This window comes from Mustela nivalis (assembly GCF_964662115.1).
Source record: "Mustela nivalis genome assembly, chromosome: 5".
NCBI lineage: Eukaryota > Metazoa > Chordata > Mammalia > Carnivora > Mustelidae > Mustela > Mustela nivalis.
The window spans coordinates 7,316,028-7,335,500 of NC_139024.1; the positions used below are offsets into that span (position 1 = coordinate 7,316,028).

Consider the following 19,473-nt stretch of genomic DNA (forward strand, 5'->3'; position numbering starts at 1 on the left):
TGGACTCCACACTAGGCATGGAGCCTGCTTAAGATTCTCTAACCCTCTGCCCCTCCCCCACCCTCTCTAAAAAATAATAATAAAAAAAGTAAAAATTTATTTTCTCTAGCTTACTGCATTGTAAGAATATAGTACATAATACATACAAAAAACATGTTATTCAACTATTTATGTCATGGTAAGGCTTCCGGTCAACAGTAGGCTATTACAAGTTAAGCTGTTGGGGAGTCAAAAGTTATACACCAAATTTTGACACTGCTTGGGGTTGACCCCCAACCCCTGACACAGCATTGTTCAAGGGTCAACTCTACGATCAAATCAGCTCAATTTTACAGCAGTATTACACTCTCAAAAACAAGCTGCTGATCCTACTACTGTTAGCAAAAACACAAGACTTCTATACACACTCATGTACATATATACTTTGAGGTACTTGTTTATGATAGGGAAATCAATATGTGTATATACACATGTGCACATAGGTTCAAATTCTGATATAAATATCTTGAGATATCTGTTCTCTCTCTATAGCCTGGCTACTGCAGTATGTTATAATATTGCTGGCAAAATAGAGCTGGTATGGATTACAGGCAGATTCACTCTGAAAAGGATGTGGCTTGAGTGTTTTAATTCTTATTTTACCTATTTAAACTGTGAGATGAGCTAGATTTATTTGCTTCTGCTATGTTAAAAGGCACAAAAATTTAAGGATGAGATAGTATGACCATCTCTCCCTTAAACCGATCTTAAGATGAATAGCTGTAAATGACTAATTATTGTCCAAAATTAAAATCTTAATTGCTATAGTTTAGCAGTTATTTATCATTATCCAAAAGTACAATTTAAATAATACCTCAATTAAATTCTGTTACTCATCAAAGTATGAAATTAAGCCTGGTCAGTGAGCTAATTCAAGAGCTTAACTGGTAGGTTACGTCAGTCAGGATGTCACACAACTGACTTCCCTTAGGTAATAAGGAACTAACCATTCATACCTAAACATCACAACATTGCTATCATATTTATCACAGCTTCTAAAAGCAGCAGTTCATGTTTCAAAAACAAAAATGTCTTTAACATTCCCAGGGAAATGTCAAAGTTGGAGAAAATATTTTTTTGCACACTTCTAAACTGGCAATCATTTGAGAGTCCACCAACATCAAGGAAGAAAACGCTGTGACGATGACAACCTCGCCTTCATTCTTCATAGCGCCATCCCACCTGGGCTATGGAGACTTGGCCTTCGTCCTTCACACACCTCCATCCTGCCCCAACAATGGCAACCTCACCTCTTTCATTCTTCACACACAAACCCCCTTTCCATCCCATACCAACAATGGCGACCTCACCTATGTCCTTCACCTCCCCGCCAGGGTCTCCTCTCTCCTCCATCCGCTGACAGCTCAGATAATCACTAAGACAGACACTTGTTTTGAATTACCCTGCTTGGTGGTTACACAACTGCATATTATGCTTGGAAATCACAAACAATGAATGACACAGTGACTCTTCGTACAGGATTTGTTGTGTCCATTTGCAGAGCTTCTCTAGAGTCTACTCCCAATGGTGGATGTGCAGGGTCAAGGACATAACCAACCTCGACTTGACTGAATTAACAAAATCACTTTCCCACAAGGATTAAGACATTTCCATTCCCATTAGCCTTGTATCAAAGCTGCCATCTCCTCATACCTTTACTAGCAGCTGCTCTCCAAGGTATAATAAGAAATATATTTGGGTTTTGTCCACATTTCTGGCACAGAACTGCTAAAAACTCTTGGAATCCGTTGAGTAATTATTCAAAAGGAGGCCTTTCAATCACATCTGTATTTATGCTAAGGGGTGCTCCTAGAGAGTAGCCTCAGGATGGGGCTGGTCCTAGGGAACTAATAATAAGCGGGCTGGAAGCTTCGGCACCCCCCATCCACCACCCTAACCTCCCAGAAAGGGGCTGGATGGAGCAGTCTGGAGAGTAAGCTCTCTAAAGACTCTTTAACAAGGAAATGCGATGAGTTTCCACGCTGGTGAATACATCCAAGCAGTGACAGGCTAAGGCCGGCGGGACCTGGAAGGCCATGTCACCCCGCACACCTGGTCCTATACATCTCTTCCATTTGGCTATTCCTGAGTCCTTTATAATAAACCGCAAACACAAGTAAAGTGTGTTTTGAGTTCTGTAAACAGTTCTAGCAAATTATGGAACCTAAAAAGGGTCTCATGGGAACTCTCCATTTACAGCCAGCTGGTTAGAAAGTGGCCTGGGGCTGAATTTCCTATTACAAAAAATGAATCTATGGTAGTTAGTTACTACTGTAGATTAGTAGTAGTTATTCTGAGCCTATAATAATAAAATATTTAAAGAATCATATCCATATAATCAGTTCACGACAATGGCTACCATTGTTTAAAAAAAAAAAAAATTAATGGTTACTCTCACCTCCTTGCAACATAGTGCCCTCAGTTACCTTTCTGGGTCCTTCTAGTCCTTCAGGAATGCTTATGATGTTGTCTCCATTTACAAGGGAGAGGGGCTGGAAGCACAAAGACAGTATGATGACCAGAAACTAGTTCCCCAAAGCTTTATATCAAATGCAGGTAGGAGCTGGTCCCTTACAGCCCACAACCACACCTCCTGCTGCTAAAATGCCCTGTGTGGTCCCCTTCCACACTGACTTTTGGTGGCCCTGTGTGGCCGAAGCACACAGCAGACGTGGTGCTATATGACTTCCTAAGCTAAGAACCCTTACAACTTTCACCCTGATCTCTCATGACCCTGGCTCTAAGGGAAAGCTAACTGCCACATAAGAATCCTAATTACCCAGAAGAAGTATGCTGTGAAGAATCCCAGAATAGCCATGTGGAAGGTCACATGGGGAAAAAAACAATGCCAGCCTGCTCTCCACCCAGATGCCAGACATGTGAATAAAGAAGCCATCTTGGACCACGTAGAAAAGAACTAAGGCTCCCACTTAGGGCCATGACAGTATCTCCCCGACTGAGCCATTCCAGCAAAAGCTCTAGACATGACGGGTTTGAGACAAGCTGTGACCTGCCTAAATATGTGGGCCACAGCAGCATGAGCACAATAAAATGGTTGTTCTTTCATGCCACTAAGTTGTGGGGTGGTTTGTTACACAGCAATAGATAACCAGGAAAATGCAAACATTATTGGTGACATTATTAAAATGATGAGTCCAACTTGGACTGCAGTTCTAAAGTGAATAGTATGATTCAGAGAGCCCTGGCTTGTGGCAGCGAGAAAGAAAGAATGCACCAGTTCATGTTCCCTTGGAAAGCTTTTAAAATAAATCTGACCAACCTAACTAATTCTAAAAGCTCTAGAAAGTACTGAGGGACCAATATATTATCATGAATCACACACTAGCTTGAAACGTGGGTCTCCTGGCCTCAGCCTTCAGGTCACAGCACAAATGTCACTTGTTCAGCAGTCTCCTAGCCCCAGGGCTCCCCGCTCCCTCCTCCCGCTCCCTCCTGGGGACACCCAGGGCAGCCTCTCCTCACCATCCTTCACCCCAGCTCGACCGACTGAGCCTGCGCTGCGGTCTACCTGCACGCTTCCCACGCGAGATGGGGCTTTCACCATAGATGGTAAAAGTTAGTATTTCCGTGTGTTGGGTTTATAGGTATTTTTATTTCTTTTTGTCTGTAGTTTCTAAATTTCCCATAACACATAATCTTTTACAGTAAGAAAAAAGAGTAAGTTTTTACGGATTTTGGTTTCTTAGGTCTGCTATTAGACAGGTACAAGTCAAAAGACATAGGCCATCCATTTCTTCACCTGAAAAACAGCAGGAATTGGAATAAGTGGTCTCCAAGACCCCCTCCAGATCTCAAAGTCTGTAATTTTATGAAATAAACAGCTGAAAGAAATTAAAGGTGAAAAAACAAACTTTCAACTTCCATTTCCCACACAGCAGGAGCTCACCAAATGGCTAGTGATGGGGGGCACGTGGGTAACACAGTCAGTTAAGAGTCCCAACTCTTGCTTTTGGCTCAGTAGTGATCTCGGAGTCCTAAGATGAAGCCTCACATCCAGGCTCTGCACTCAGCACAGCGTCTGCTTGCATTTCTCTCTCCCTCTCCCTCTGATCCTTTCCACTCCCATGTATACACGTGCACACGCTCTCTCTCTCTCTCTCAAATAAATATGTTTTTTAAAGATTTTATTTATTTATTTGACAGACAGGGAGAGTACACACAAACAGGCAGCATGGCAGGCAGAGGCAGTGAGAGAAGCAGGCTCCCTGCCAAGCAGAGAGCCCAATGTGGGACTCGATCCTAGAACCCTGGGATCATGACCTGAGCCAAAGGCAGCGGCTTAACCAATTGAGCCACCCAGGTGTCCCAGAAATAAATAAATATTTTTTTAAAAATCTAGTGACTGGATTGCTGATTAGTGAGAGACAGTACAGTTAACTCTTCAGGTAAGCTTAGTATCTGCTGCTTATACTGGGAAAAAGTCCAAATCAAGCCCCAAGAGAACTATTTCTAAAAACAGTCCTGTCCCCATCTCAAGCCTTCTGGCCTCAAGTTACTTTAAAAACCCTAGACCTCAGTTTCTCAATCTATAAGATGTGAGAATTACACCCTCAACTCCTATTCTGAAATAGTATGGACCATCAGGTAAAGAAAAAGCAGATGTGCTACTGGCATCGTTTTAGTTTTACCAGCTCAAAGAGAGTCTGTATTAACTAACAGTGATTCTTTAGATGCTACTTCAGTGACACTTGTTTTAGATAAGGCGCTTCTACAGTCATCCTTGAGAAAATGAATAAAGATTGGTTTTAAAGATGATAAATTGCAATGGAAAGCTATTAATTTCTTGGGGTAGTTAAGTACAGGTCACAGGTTAATATCCTAGTGCAAATAAAGAATTAGGGCACCTGGCTGCCTCAGTCAGTAGAGAATCTGACTCTCGATCTTGGGATTTTAAGTTTGAGCCCCACTTTGGGTACAGAGATTACATAAAAATAAAAAAATCCTGGGGCATCTGGGAGGCTCGGTTGATTAAGCATCTGACTCTTGACTTTGGCTCAGGTCATGATCGCAGGACAGTGGAACCAGGCCCCACGATGGGCTCCACACTCAGCATGGAGTCGGTTTGTCCCTCTCCATCTGCTCCTCCCCCCACCTGTGCATGCACTCTGTCTCTCTAAAATAAATAAAGTCTTTAATAATAAACAATTGACTAACCTGAAAATTTTTAAACTTAAAATAAAAAATGAAGGCAAAAAAATCACCTTCCCTGTGGAAAAGAAAGACTATTACTGCTTGGGATTTCTTCCTGGGACAAGATTTTACCCAAGCAAATAAATATAACAGAATCGATTTCTCTTGACTGCCTTCTTTCTTGAGGAAGGGCTACAACAGGGACACAGAGTGAACTGGCCACCTACAACCACAAGAGGCTAACATGTGGAAGACATGTGTGGGAAGGGGACGTGGCCAAACAGAAAGGGAGAGCGTGGGCCAAGGAAAGAGAGAAATGGGCATACACTTGATGTCCATAAGGGAGCGCCTGTGATAGGGAAACTTCTCAGATAAGATGAAGAACAAAATCTGTATTTTATGCAGAAAGAGATGAATGAATTCCAAAAAGCTCCGAGATCAGTTTTAGGACAAGTGGCTCGCTGAAATTAATAGGGGAATCCTAAAACCATCAGGCTTCAGTGACCTGAGGATCTAAGCCAGACGGAGGGAACAAGGAGGCAGCAGGTCAGCATGATTTGATTTATGCGCCTCAGAAAAGAACAGCTGTGACATGTTGGAGGAAGTATGAAATGAAAACAGAAAACACTCCCAGCTTCTAGGAACAGAACATTATCTGGGCTCTGAGACGTCAAACAAAGAGAAAAGTAGAACACAAGTACTGTCCGTGGTGCACGGTACTGTCCAGGCACTGTTAGCAAGCAGGTGGGCTGTGCACACTTAGGGCAGCTTCAGGGCCACTGACAGAGAGCACAGGTCACAGGCTGGTGAGGGAAGCCCGGCCCTGCCTCTCCCAAACTGCCCAGTACATCACATCTGGAAGACAAAAGCTAGAGATGCAAAGAATTTTTAAAAGGCACCTCACTCCTGTATCAGCAGCCGTCTTCGATGAGTGCACGGATTCAGGCATGTTTGGGCTCTTCTACTGACCAAACAGAATACATGCCACCAGCTTTAGCAATTACACAGGACAAACCTTTCTATCTCTGGTGGATGATTTCCTCCTTTATTAACAATACTGCTAATGGCAGTAATTCAAAAATTAAGAAGTAAAATTTAAAAGCAGCATTAAAATCAAATTTAATAAAAAAGGAAAAACATTGTCATAGAAAGGATCAATCAGTAGTTACATGTTACACAGATTATGCACTGCAAGTGCCAGGCCTGTGTATCTTTGTAAGTACCAGACTCACCTTTCATACCAGCTCGACCGGCAGGCTTCCCTACGCTATTCCTCTGGTGCTTGATGGACATGCGTTTCATCTGCCGAGGTGTGCTGGGGGGAGAGGTGCCATAAAGGTTCTCCGTGTTGGTTTCATCTGAAAAGTCCTCTGCATCAGACTCAGAATTCCTGCAAGCTGAATCTCCCAATGTGCACTCTGGCCTATGAAAGACAGAGAGCAGAGAAAATATTCAGTAATGCTGTAAGTGAACTCAAATTTAAACTTCTTGAAGCTTCTTTTAAGAACTCCTTGTAAAACTTTTCTATGGCTTCGTCTCATCCTCAGCAATGTGGTCTTTCTCCTCTATCTGTACTTGTGGAACTGACAAGGAGAACTTTTTTGCCCAAAGGCAGGGATGTCTGTGACAACTTCTGCTCTGGCCCCAGACCATCTGAGTGTCACAAGGGCAGAGCTGGTATGCAGCTTCTGGTGTTTACAGAATTCTGACATAAATGAGTTTAAACCTAAAAACTTACAGACTGAGGAAAAGGAGAGCAAAGGACCAGAAGACACAACTGGGAGAGACGGAAGCATGTAGCTTTGTGCTGGCCCCCGGAGGCTCAGGGATGAGTGGGCAAGTTCAGCCCTGCCCTGGACCTCAGGGCCGCGCTTCCTCTCTTCAAAGCACACACAGCAGGAAGCATGGGGCGCTCTCCTGTGATCCGAGAGGCTTCTGACAACATAGGGCAGGTCAGTGTTTCTATGTTCTCTGCGAGCCACTACAGGGCAGAGCTTGGCGGTGGGGGGCGGGGGGGGGGCTGGTGCAGGAGAAGGACATGGTAGAATAAGAGAAAGGAATTCGTTTGTCTTCACCTTCAAAACACAACTCTCAACTTGTTCTCTGGCAATGCTTCTTTCCAATTGTCTATCCCCAGCCAACTTCTCAAATAATATCAGTATTTTGATATAGTTCGATCTTTGCAAAGCTAACAACAACAAAAAACTTATTGATACAAACAGAACATATACAATCCTGGCAAACTAGAAGGAATCAATGATGAAGTTCCTTTTAAATATATGTCACAGTCTGGCCCGTTATGAATATTCTTTCTAAAATACACTTCATATTTTACAAATGTAACTCCAAACTATATCCAAGGTATAACTAGTGTTCTTCCTGGTAACTTTTATCCTGATATAAAAATCAAAGTTATTATAAAAATCAAGACAGAAAAAGAAAAACCACTCTAAAATAGATGACACCATTTTATTGACTTATACTGACAAAACTTTAGAAAACAAACTTCCAAAAAATAAAAATGCTGCAGAATTATATAAATTTATAGCACTGAAATCCATAAAGAATTCCTCGGACAGGTCAAAACTGATTTAACCAGACAAGCCTACTCTAGCCACTGTGAATACTGTGTACCCACACATAAAGACATACAAATGACATGCCCTGAAAGCTAACTACAACAAATAAAACTGTGAGCAAAGTTAAAAATAAGTTTTAAATATATGTATTCCCTTAGGCTAACTACATAACTGAAGTATCACAGAGTCATACAACAAATAATACAACTTTCAGATGAACTTGAATTTCCCAACATCCACTTCTTCCACACTCACTGTGAAACAGCTGATTCAACTGATGAGAAGGCATGGCTATGCAGGACAAGGATGCTAATCTCATCTCCCCGGATTGTAGTGCTTACTAGCAGTTTTGGAATGATTACTGCACATTTTGTGGTCTGAGGGACTTCGGTTCAAATCCTGACTGTGCTGGCTATTAGTTATGCGGACCTTAGCCAAATTATTTAAAATCTTCACATTGCACATTTACAAAGCAAGGGTAATACTTAGACTCCAATGAGGATTAAATTCAATAATGCAGGCTTAACAAAAGGGTAATATAGACTGAGGGTTCACTCAATGATGGCTACTCTTCCTATTCTAAGCCTTGGAAGTCACCAGACCCATCTGCAACCCACGAAAGCACCTGAGTTCCTGCTTAACATTAAGGAACTCATCTGCTTAACATTAAGAGTGGGGGTACCAGGCCGGCTTGGTCAGTAAAGCATTTGACTCTTGATCTCATTGTGAGTTCAAGCCCCAGGTTGGGCACAGCGCTTACTTAAAAATAAAAATCTTAAAAAAAAAAAATTAAAATTGAAATTGAAATTAAAACCTTTAAAAAAGAGAGAGAAAGAAGTGTATCTCTGAGTTCAGCATGGTATAGAACTGGAGACCATTTTAACATTTGTAGCATCTTTTAAATTCTTTCAAGTTAAATTCTATAACTTTTTTCTTCCCCACAAGGATAAAGTCCATGATAAGGAAAGACAATGTATTTCATTACTTTTGTATCTCAAAGTTTCTAGGATAGCATTCAAAACCACTCAGTGTTGCTTAGCACAATAATATATTTCATATAGTAGGATGGTAATCACTACAAAACTAAGGCATAGGGGCACCTCGGTGGCTCAGTGGGCTAAGCCTCTGCCTTGGGCTCAGGTCATGGTCTCAGAGCCCTGGGATTGAGCCCCACATCGTCCCTCAGTGAGCCCCACTTCACCGCACATCACCCCGCATCGGGCTCTCAGCTCAGCAGGGGATCTGCTTCCCCTCCTTTTCTCTCTGCCTGCCTGCTTGTGATCCCTCTCTCTCTCTCTCTGGCAAATAAATAAATAAAATCTTAAAAAAAAAAAAAAAACCACTAAGGCGCAAACATCTAGCCAGTTCCATCCATCAAGGCCAGACAGCATGGAATAGCAGGCTAAAGAGAAAAACAGAGTCAGATAAAGGAATAAACAAGACTTCATTGAAAACACGCTCTCTGTAGTGAGGAGAGAAGTGAACTCAGCAGACAGAAGACCTAAGGCTAAGTCACAGCTTTAGTAGACAGGTGACTGCATACCTGACATAATCTTTCTAAAACTAAGAAAAAGACTAATATCTAATTTGTAAAGTCAACATTTAACTACTTCAGTAAATTCAGTTGTGAATATTCAAAATAATCAAAACTAAACAATGGAAATAAACGGCTGTGTGGAAAACATTAAAATATAAAACAGGCACATAAAATGGTATGTTTCATTAGTATCTAGCAGTCGTGGGTAGATGAATAAATTAATCAAATGCAAGGAAAAGTGGAGGAGGACTTTCTGAAGGAGGACTGAAGACGTCCAAACTTAAGTGAGCCGAGTCTCCGATGGCAGGCCCCCAAACTAAGGTCAGGCCATGACATTTATTTTTCAAGTGAGTAGCCCTGTCTTAATCTACATATGATGGAAATAAGTTTGGTGCTGTAAGAGATAAAACAAGTCAAAAAAGTAAAAACATTAGCTTTTATGTAAAAATTTAATTTGGGGAAACAGAAAAAATATTTCTGTTGTGCTGTCATCCAACTATGGACAAGTTATTCTCTACACACGGAAAATTTCATTTGGCTGCACTCTCCAAATAAAAGTAGAAGACTAAGTCCGTGTAATACTTACACAGAAGCTGAATATCTGTTTTTAAGCCTGCACCCATCATAAAACAAAGTCTTTATACCCTCACACAGATACAATAAACACTACTGATTTCAGAGTATTTCCAAATTATTTAATTATCCTAACAGCAAATATCAAGAATCACATGGAAGCAAAGAGGAATACTGTCATAAACAATGCATTAAAATAAGATAAAACAGTATATTTCCTCACTCTTTAATCATTATACCACATAGAAAACAAGGTAGAAAAAATGCCATATGGGGCTGCCAGATATTATATAACTCAAGATTAAAATGAACTTTAGTGAAGTTATGCATTTAATACTTTCTTAAGATTTACTTAACTCCACCAAGATGCTATTCACACTTATTGGAAATGTTAATTCATTCCATCCAATTAACTTAGTAACTTAGCACATGTCAGTACAAAGCCCAAAAATATTTAAAGAAATTAAAATAAAGTCTAGCATTCAGTAAATAACACTCACAATGTCTGCCAACCTACCAAAAATTACCAAGGAAACTATGACCCAAACGAGGGAAAAAGATCAATAAGTGACCAGAAATTACTCAAGCAGAGCTTGCAAAGATGAACACTGTATCTGAAATGAAAAATACTCTGGGTGGGATTTAAAAGCAGATGAGACACAGCAGAAGAAAAGATCTGTGAACTTGAAGACACAGCAACAAAAACTATCCAACCTGAATTAGGAAAAGATTAAGGAAAAAATAAAGAAAAGAAGAACAGAGCATCAGTTATCTGTGGGACAGTATCAAGCAGTATAACACATGTTATTAGAATCCAAAATGAAAAAAGGGAGGCACTGAAAAAATCTACAAATTAAGGGCTGAAAATTTTCCAAATCTGAAGTAAACTGAAAGTTCACAGATCCAAGAAGCTCCACAAACTGCATATCATAATCAAATTGCTGAAAACCAATAACGAAGAGAAAAATCATAAAAGGAGCCAGAGAAAAACAATTTAGTTAGGGGAGTCTTAACCTAGAAGCAATAATGTAATAGGGAGTGGGAAGGAAAATTAAGCAAAACTTTCTCTTTTTTTCCGTAAAAGAAAAAAAATCTATACATAAAATCTAGGAATATAAGCACGAGCAGTAAGTTCAAAAGAACCTGCATCATTTCAATTAACTAAAACCATCCAAAACCTCATTTTTGTATTAGCTCATGTGAGATGAGCTAATGTGGTCAGCTGACTAGTTCAGAATATTTCCTGGGTACCAATTATTTTGGATAAGGAAAGTAGTACAAGGTCTACATCAATTGCCCTGAAACACTGGCCTTATTTGTGCTGAAAAACACAGAAATGTGAAATTTCTTTCTAGTTCTAAACTTCTAACAGTCACATAAAACAATGTCTCGCTCTTTTAACATAAAACTTTACTGAAGTACTATTCACTTGACATAGAACCTGGTCTAACAAATGTATGTCTTGAACTCAACTGAAGGTGGGGGGGGTCATTTTTCAATGGAAAATGTGTGGCAGACAAGACAAAAATTCAAGTAACCTCGGGTTACACAGTTCTGCTCTGACACAGCAGGTAAGCCATATGGTGCCTGAATTGTTCAACTATGAAATAATGAAGGTGGATTACAGGAGCTCAAAAATATGTGGTTTTGCAAAAGCCCTAAATAAAAAACAAAAAAAACAAAACAAAAAAAAAAAAACACCTTCATTAGAAGTTCTTTAGCAAAGTCTTTAGAAATAAGATATTTTAGTCACTTATGAAGTACAGTCCTCAGCTGTGTGAGGTCCTCTCCGCCACTTTCATCCACCTCCTCAATAACCTATTCTCTATTAAATAATGATGCGAGGAAGACCTCTGCTGCTGAGGGAAGAGGAGGGCAGGAGGAGGCAGAGACGATAGATTTTCTAGGTTTCCTTTTTAAAGAGCTTGTATAGTTTGCTTGGCCCGTGGTATACATCAAAAGGAGCTAAGCTAAATTTGAGGTTGCATGGTTGGTTCATACTGGAAGAGCCAATTAATAAGTTAGTTGATCTATATCGGCAGCCTCTCATTGAACATTCATCAGCTAACCTCCAAGTAAACTGTCGTCAAACCTCAAACCCATCCGACATTTGCTAGTTCACTTCTTCATTGATTCAGAGTACAAAACCTTGAAAACCTACTTAGTTTTCAAGACAGACAGACTTTTTCTTTTTAACTAAAAATTATCTTTTTTTTAACAGAAGTAGATTAAAAAAAAAAAAAAAAGATGTCCCATGGAAATGAACAAGAACTATGCACCACCTCAACCAGACCCAAAGCTCTGTGAGGGTGGAGACCTCATCTGTCGTTTTACCACTGTTTCTCAGCTGTCTAGAACAGTGCCTGGTGCACACTATGTGCCCATTACTATCTGCTGAATAAGTGAGTTTGTGAGGTAAATAATATTATCTTTGATACATTAGACTTAATCATTACCTAAACTCTATTAAAATGCAATCACAATTATTTGAAGAATGTAATTTTTTAAAGGCTGCAAGAATAAAACAATGGTTGATTTCTGCTAATAATGTTATTGTGGTACTATAACCCTAGGTGCCAAGATAACTATCCCAAACAGCTGCAATGGAGTAAAGCATAAGGAATAATGGTTTTAGAATCAGATTCACATGGGCTGAAATTCTTACGTCCCCACTCTAATTAGTGAACATACAAGTCTTAATCAAATTACTATAAATAAGTTTGCTTGCAAACACTTTCATTTATTACAAGCCTTCTTATCAAACGTCACTGGAACCTGCGGTCAGCCAGTTAATTTTAAAAATACATATCGAAAGCATTAAAAATGAAACATGCACACTTAAAAAACTGAAACGTCTCTGGTGGCTGTCACTTTGATGGCCTCCCAGGATTGCCACCTTCCTATAATCACCTCCTCCTGATCAGGAGGGACCCTGTGCCTGTGTTAACGAATGAGATGTAGTCCAAGTGACGCTGGACCAGTTATAGCTGGGAACTTGAGGGGAAGCTAGCCACCAGGGAAGAAGCCCAGCTACCCTGAGACCGCCAGGTCTTCGAAGCCCAGCCCAGCCAGGCAGAGAGGCTGCCCGCAGGAGAACTAGGGAGGTCAAAGTCTCGCTGAGCTCCCAGCTGACAGCCAGCACCAACTTGCGAGCTTGTGAGTGAGGCTATTTGGGATCTTCCAGCTGTCCCTGAACCCAAGCCAACACCACGAGAAGCAGAACTACTCAGTACTTTAACAGATAATAAATGGTTTTTACTTTAAGCCATTAAGCTTCGGTATGGCTTGTTAAATTATAATAGATAACTACCACACATTTAAAACTTAAACATTTACTTTCACTTTGAGTCCACGAATGAGATTAAACCCATCACCGCTTTGATGAGAGTCAAAGCCTTGCCCCAAAGTGTGGTTCCCTGAAAGAAGGCATGAGTCACATACACCACAACCGCGTGCGGTACCTGTGATCTACACTCTATTTCTTCAAAACAGAACAAGAATCTAAAGACTTTTGTGGGCCAGTTTTTCTGGATTTTCATGATGTTTCTTCCTAAATGTTAACAGAAATTTGACAACACTTTTCTTTTTGTGACCCATCCTGAGACTTTCCAAAGCACTGCAATTCCATTTATATAGAAACCACAATTCTCTTTTGCATTCACATTTCATAGATTTGTGTAAGAGTTTACTGAACTATGCAGTAACTAAACATACAACAGACCTACACAGATTTAGGAACAAACAAGGAACTACTGATAAGCATATATTTCAACTGGTGGAAACAGAGAGTCACAGGTATTCTACAGAGTAGCCTATTAGCCATAAGCATTCATGATGCTGGGAGCATCAGTTAATATGTTTTAATAGAAGAAATCGACAGGGTCAGGTCTTAGAAAGGGTTAGGCAGTTGCATGGATAAGGTCTGCCTGACTCAGATCTCCTAGCAAAAGTCTTTTGCGTCACTCACAGATTTACACAAGGCATATTTTATCAGTCCTAAGCTACGTAGAACAAAAAACAACACAGAAAGATTAAAAACAAATATATATATAATTTAAAAAATATTTTCAGATGAAAGCTTTCATAAAATAAAGTCTTATCAAACCACACAAATAAATGCAACAAAGCTTTAAAGACTTCATATTATCATCTTTCCCTTCTGATTAAACAGAAGACTACTCAAAAAGAAATAGAACCAAAAGAAGAGAGAAACAGACAGAGAGAGAAAGAAAAAACGAAAGACAGACAAAGAGATATTTAAATACCTAGAGTACTTAAACACACAGGAGTGTATTTTAAACACACGAGGTATTTAAACACACAGGAGTGGGGCGCCTTGGTGGCTCAGTGGGTTAAAGCCTCTGAGGCTTTCGGCTCAGGTCATGATCCCAGGGTCCTGGGATCAAGCCTCACGGCGGGCTCTCTGCTCAGCGGGGAGCCTCCCTCCTCCTCTCTCTCTGCCTGCCTCTCTGCCTACTTGTGATCTCTGTCTGTCCAATAAATAAATTTAAAAAAAAAATCTAAACACACAGGAGTCATGTTACAGATGAAAAGATGAATGTGATTATCCCTGTTATTTCTACAATTTTGCTACAGAGTTGAAGACTTAAAAAACAAGAGGGCAAAGAATAAGACAATTTTAGGAGTACTTTCTTATTTTTACCAATTCTGGTGGCTCCTAAAATATGCCGAGTACTTCTATACCTACCTCATTTTTCCAAAACTCTGCAAATCAACACTACTTACTATGTATACAGATCAGCAAGGAAACAACCACAATGGAACAAAAACCCTTCTGAGATGCACCTATTTGGGGCCTTCCAGCAGTACAACAGGTTCTACAGGGGGAATGATGCAGGGAGCACAGATGGGACGATGCCCTTGCAATACAAGAAGTGAAAATAAGCACACATCAGTCTTGCTGTGAACGCATTTAATGATGAAATCCCAATGAAAAAAAAAATTAAAAGAAAGTACCATAAAATAAAAGTGCTAATTCATTCAAAAAGTTGTTTTAGGCTTAACCAAAGAGAACTACGGGGCATAAACAGGAAAAGTTGGAAGAAGAAAAACTGGATCAAAGCTGGGAGGAAATCAGCAAAAGGTCCTCTCCTATGCCAAGTGCATGCAAAACATTATAGAGTTTAAAGAGAAACAAGAAAAATATCTAGGGGCGCCTGGGTGGCTCAGTGGGTTAAAGCCTCTGCCTTCAGCTCGGGTCATGATCCAGGGTTCTGGGATCGAGCCCCGCATCGGGCTCTCTGCTAAGCAGAGAGCCTGCTTCCCTCCTTTCTCTCTGCCTCTCTGCCTACTTGTGATTTCTCTGTCAAATAAATAAATAAAATCTTTTAAAAAAATGTCTAAAACTTCAAAGGTAGCAAAAGAATTATGATGCCCCTCTACCCACTCTTATAACTGAGAACATTTTTTTTAATTCCCTTATTCTAATTTGAATTCAGGGGGGAAAAAAAATAAAAACATTTCCTGTCAAGAATTACTCCCTGTCATTCTTAGAAATCAAGTAACTGAAGAGCTCCTGACTGTAGGAAGCAGAGGAGCCTCCTTAGCTGAGTTTCCTTAGCTCTGAGTCTCCTTAGCTCAAGTTATGGTTCTTTCTAATTTGGATTTTTTTAAATAGTTAACTATAAATATGCCCCGTGACACATACACACATTCAAAAGCTGAACCCCACCTGCGGGGACAACTGATCTATTCTCCCAGGGTTTTCACTGAAGTAAAATGCAAAGAAAAGTGAGGAAAGCAATTGGGACAATTGGGACATAAAATCTCTTACCTCTGCTTCGACTTCAGCACAAGAAAAGGCTCATTTATCTGAGAGCAGATCTTGGTTTCCAACTCCATGCTCCAAAGGTGGAGAAATGTCTGGGTCCAGGACTGGGGCAAGGGGGAGATGTAATATGAGCCTGGAGCACCTTTTAGTGCCAGCAAGTGCTCAAAAAACAAAACAAAACAAAGTGACAAAGTGCTCAAGAAACAAAAACTAAACCAAATGGGAGTACTTCAGAAGGACACAGAAGCAGAGCTCCCACTGGCCAAAGCTGGAAAAATTCGAGTCATAAAATAAAGACACAGAATTATAGCTAACTATAACCATGAATCCATGAGTCCATATTGATATAAATAATTACTAGAAAAAAGAAATGGGAGAAGAGACCAATCTCCTACACAGAAAAAAATGAGAATAATTTATGTAGACACTCTCCTCTCAAGGAGGTGGAGTTTAACCCCCCACCACTTAAGTGTGGGCTTCACTTTTAGTGACTCACTTCCAAGGAGTAGAACATGGAAAAGTAGAGGAAAAAACCAAACTGTACAGTAGAGAAATCCAACAAACACTCCAGCCATCAGCCAGGTAGTCAAGGAGAACAGCACACTAAGCAGCCATGTTGAGAACATCTGCCCTGATACGATGAGAAAGGCACCTCATCTGTGTGGTCATCCTCCCAAAACCCGAATTCCAGTCAAACCATGATAAAAAAGAACCACCAGATTAGTACTCCGTACAACCGTTAAAGTCACCAAAAGCAAACAAAGTGAGAAACCGTAACTGCCAAGAGGCAGCTAAGCAGACATGACTACATGTGATGGGACACCCGGGATGGGGTCACCCAGGAAAAGGACATTAGGGGAAAATGAACAAAATCTGAGTAAAGCACAGAATTTAGTAAATAATGCGTCAAGGGGCACCTGGGTGGCGCAGTGGGTTAAGCCCCTGCCTTCAGCTCAGGTCATGATCTCGGGGTCCTGGGATCGAGCCCCACATCGGGTTCTCTGCTCAGCAGGGAGCCTGCTTCCTCCTCTCTGCCTGCCTCTCTGCCTATGTGTGATCTCCCTCTGTCAACTAAATAAACAAAATCTTTAAAAAACAAAAGAAGACTGTTGATACCAACTGACTAGTTGTGACAATTGTACACAGTAAGATTTAACAACAGAAGAAATGCACAGGAAATACTGAAATCCTTTATACAGTCTTTGCAACTGTCTCTACATCTAGACTATTCTATAATAAAAATTCATAATTAATGAATTACCTTAATAACATAATATGGGCCAGTTCCATGACAATGCTGAATAAATCTGGTGTGACTATACAGGCACAGAAAACTAAGAACCAGGGCTAAAGGAAAAATGCCCTATTATAAAATTAAGCAATTCTTTATCAATATAACTGATGATTGTGGTTGTAAAAAAAATTTCAAATGACAGGTGAAAAATGCCACCTAAAATAGGAACTTCCAAAATGGGGAAATGCATCCTATTTCTATTTATGTTTTTCATCAGCTATATAATTTGTTACACAGCAATGAACAGTTTCCATTCTAACTGTGTAATTGCTACCACTGGGGACTGAATTCTGACCATTTGCCAGGCACATGCTAACCATTATGTAGAATTTCACTTAATCCTTGCCGGAGCCTTACGGATCCATTTTAGAAAGAATCTTTGTCCAGAAAGCCAATTCTCTTTGATTATGAGAGTTACTCATGATCAAATACCTATTACATACTAGGTAGTCAATTAGGTACTTCACAAATGCTAGCTCATTTAATCTTCCCGATGACCACCCCCCCTTAGGGTACTACAGCAATCCCTAGTTACAGAACAAGGAAAATCAGATGCAAAGGTAACTTGTGTGCTCAAGTGGAAAGGGTCTGGGCCAGAACTGGAGTCCCAGTCTGACCCCATGCCCAGACCCCTCACACTCCCCAGCCTGGTCCCTGGAATGTCTGCCATCTCCCACCGACAGACAAAGAGGGTTACCCCCACTGGAAGGAGGTTCCTACTGGCTGGAGAAAGAGCGTGGGGACAAGCTCAAAGACCTAGCTCTCTGCTCAGCTGTAGGACTCACATCTTTGCTGAAGTCTTTTAACCACTCCACATCTAAATTCCCTCAAATATAAATTAAGGCATTGGCTAAGATACTGAGTCTCAGGCTGGGGACCCACAGTGTGACTACAACTTAAATGAAAAAAGAAAAAGTGAGGGTTTTGCTTGCCCTATTTCTGCATATAAAATAAAAGGTAGAACTCAAATCCTCAGGTAGCTGATTACCTTCCCTACCGCATCCAAGAATCACCTTCAGTAATCTGTGAAAAACCAACATTCTAGTCCTCTAAGAGAGCATTCTTCAGATCAGGCTAGTGTTTCCATTCATTCTGTGTAAACCCATGTGTGTTTATGTCTAAAAAAGAGCATAAAACTGCTCCCTAAAGGAACAGAAAAACAAGCCTTTTAAATTAGAGAATAAGCATTAGAAATTAGCAACTTTTGGGGGCACCTGGGTGGTTCAGTGGGTTAAGTCTCTGCCTTCAGCTCAGGTCATGATCCCAGGGTCCTGGGATTGAGCCCCACATCAGGCTCTCTGCTCAGCAGGGAGCCTGCTTCTCCCTATCTCTCTGCCTGCCTCTCTGCCTACTTCTGTCTACTTGTGATTCCTCTCTCTGTCAAATAAATACATAAATAATCTTAAAAAAAAAAAAAGAAAAGAAAAGAAAGAAATTAGCAACTTCTTTCATTCAGAACAGAATTCTGTACAAGAGAGGAGACAGAGGTCAACAGAAAAATGTAGATGTGTATTATGTTATTGTACTCACTTTGGGTTTTTTATTTCTTGGGTCTTTGTTGTAGTGATTGGTCTATTTAGATGGAGTTCAAAATATACATTAACTGTTTCACACTTCACTGTGTGTGCAGGCGTGTCAGCAACCCAAAGTGTTGAGCTCCTCCAGGACAGTAGCCATGTCACTCATTCAACAACGGCCCTCCTGGACAAGTGCTGTGCTAGGAGGTGAGGAAAAATACATCCGTGAACCCATCACCATTCCTGCCTTCCCAGAGCTTTCAGGCTATACAAAGAGCTAGGTATGTAGCTCATAAGGACACACACACAAGTCCGAAAAGTGCACTGGATAACACTCGATAACACTGGAGATTACCAAGCATACCGGCAGACAGGATCTAGCCTCGAGAACTGAGGATAGTGACAAAGGCGACCTCTCTGAAGAAGGAACACTGAAGCTGAGATTCGAAAGCTCTAAAGGCACGAACTGGAAGACAGAGAGGAGAAGCAGCTGAGCAGGAGCATGCAGGGTGCACTGGGGAAACTGCAAGGCCATGGCGACCTGGAGCAGAGTGGGCAGAGTGGGCAGGAGCCCCCACGGGAGCAGGCAGCCAGCAGATCACACCATGTGGACTTTTGACAGAAAGTGTGACAGAAACCGTGCAGCCACGAAGGACAGAAAACGTGCAGCCACGAAGGACATTAAGTAGGGGAGAGACACGAGCAGACCTGCCTTTCTCTTTTAAGTATCTACCACATCACCGGACACTACTAGACAGGTGTGCAAACAGGCACAATTTTCCAGCACTACGCAGACTTTTTCAACTACAGGCTTCTCAATTATTCAGTCTTAAAATCAACCTAAACAGTTATTCTGTCTACACTATTTCAATAATCAAGACCAATTCAATGGTTGAGAGCCAAAAGAGGAAAAAGAATTGCTCACCTGACAAAAACACCCTAAGGGACTATGAAATCCTTAGAAATGGCACATTAACAACTAAGAGGTAAAA

General features: G+C 40.7%; 1 protein-coding gene across 12 annotated transcripts in view; it reads right to left on the minus strand.

The window, feature by feature from the left end:
- The window catches only part of MAP3K4 (mitogen-activated protein kinase kinase kinase 4), a 150,260-nt gene that overhangs the window by 67,858 nt on the left and 62,929 nt on the right, over window positions 1–19,473 (minus strand). For 11 of the 12 annotated variants that reach the window (XR_014311382.1, XR_014311383.1, XR_014311384.1 and 8 more), the window contains exon 2: window positions 6,423–6,613. Coding sequence is in view for 8 of the 12 variants with exons in the window: in XM_082729492.1 (XP_082585618.1) it covers window positions 6,423–6,613 (191 nt within the window). In the remaining 4 variants the exon portion in view is untranslated. Of the gene's footprint in view, window positions 1–6,422; window positions 6,614–15,673; window positions 15,775–18,494; window positions 18,682–19,473 lie in introns of those variants that run through there. The other variant, XM_082729495.1, reaches the window with a different exon arrangement.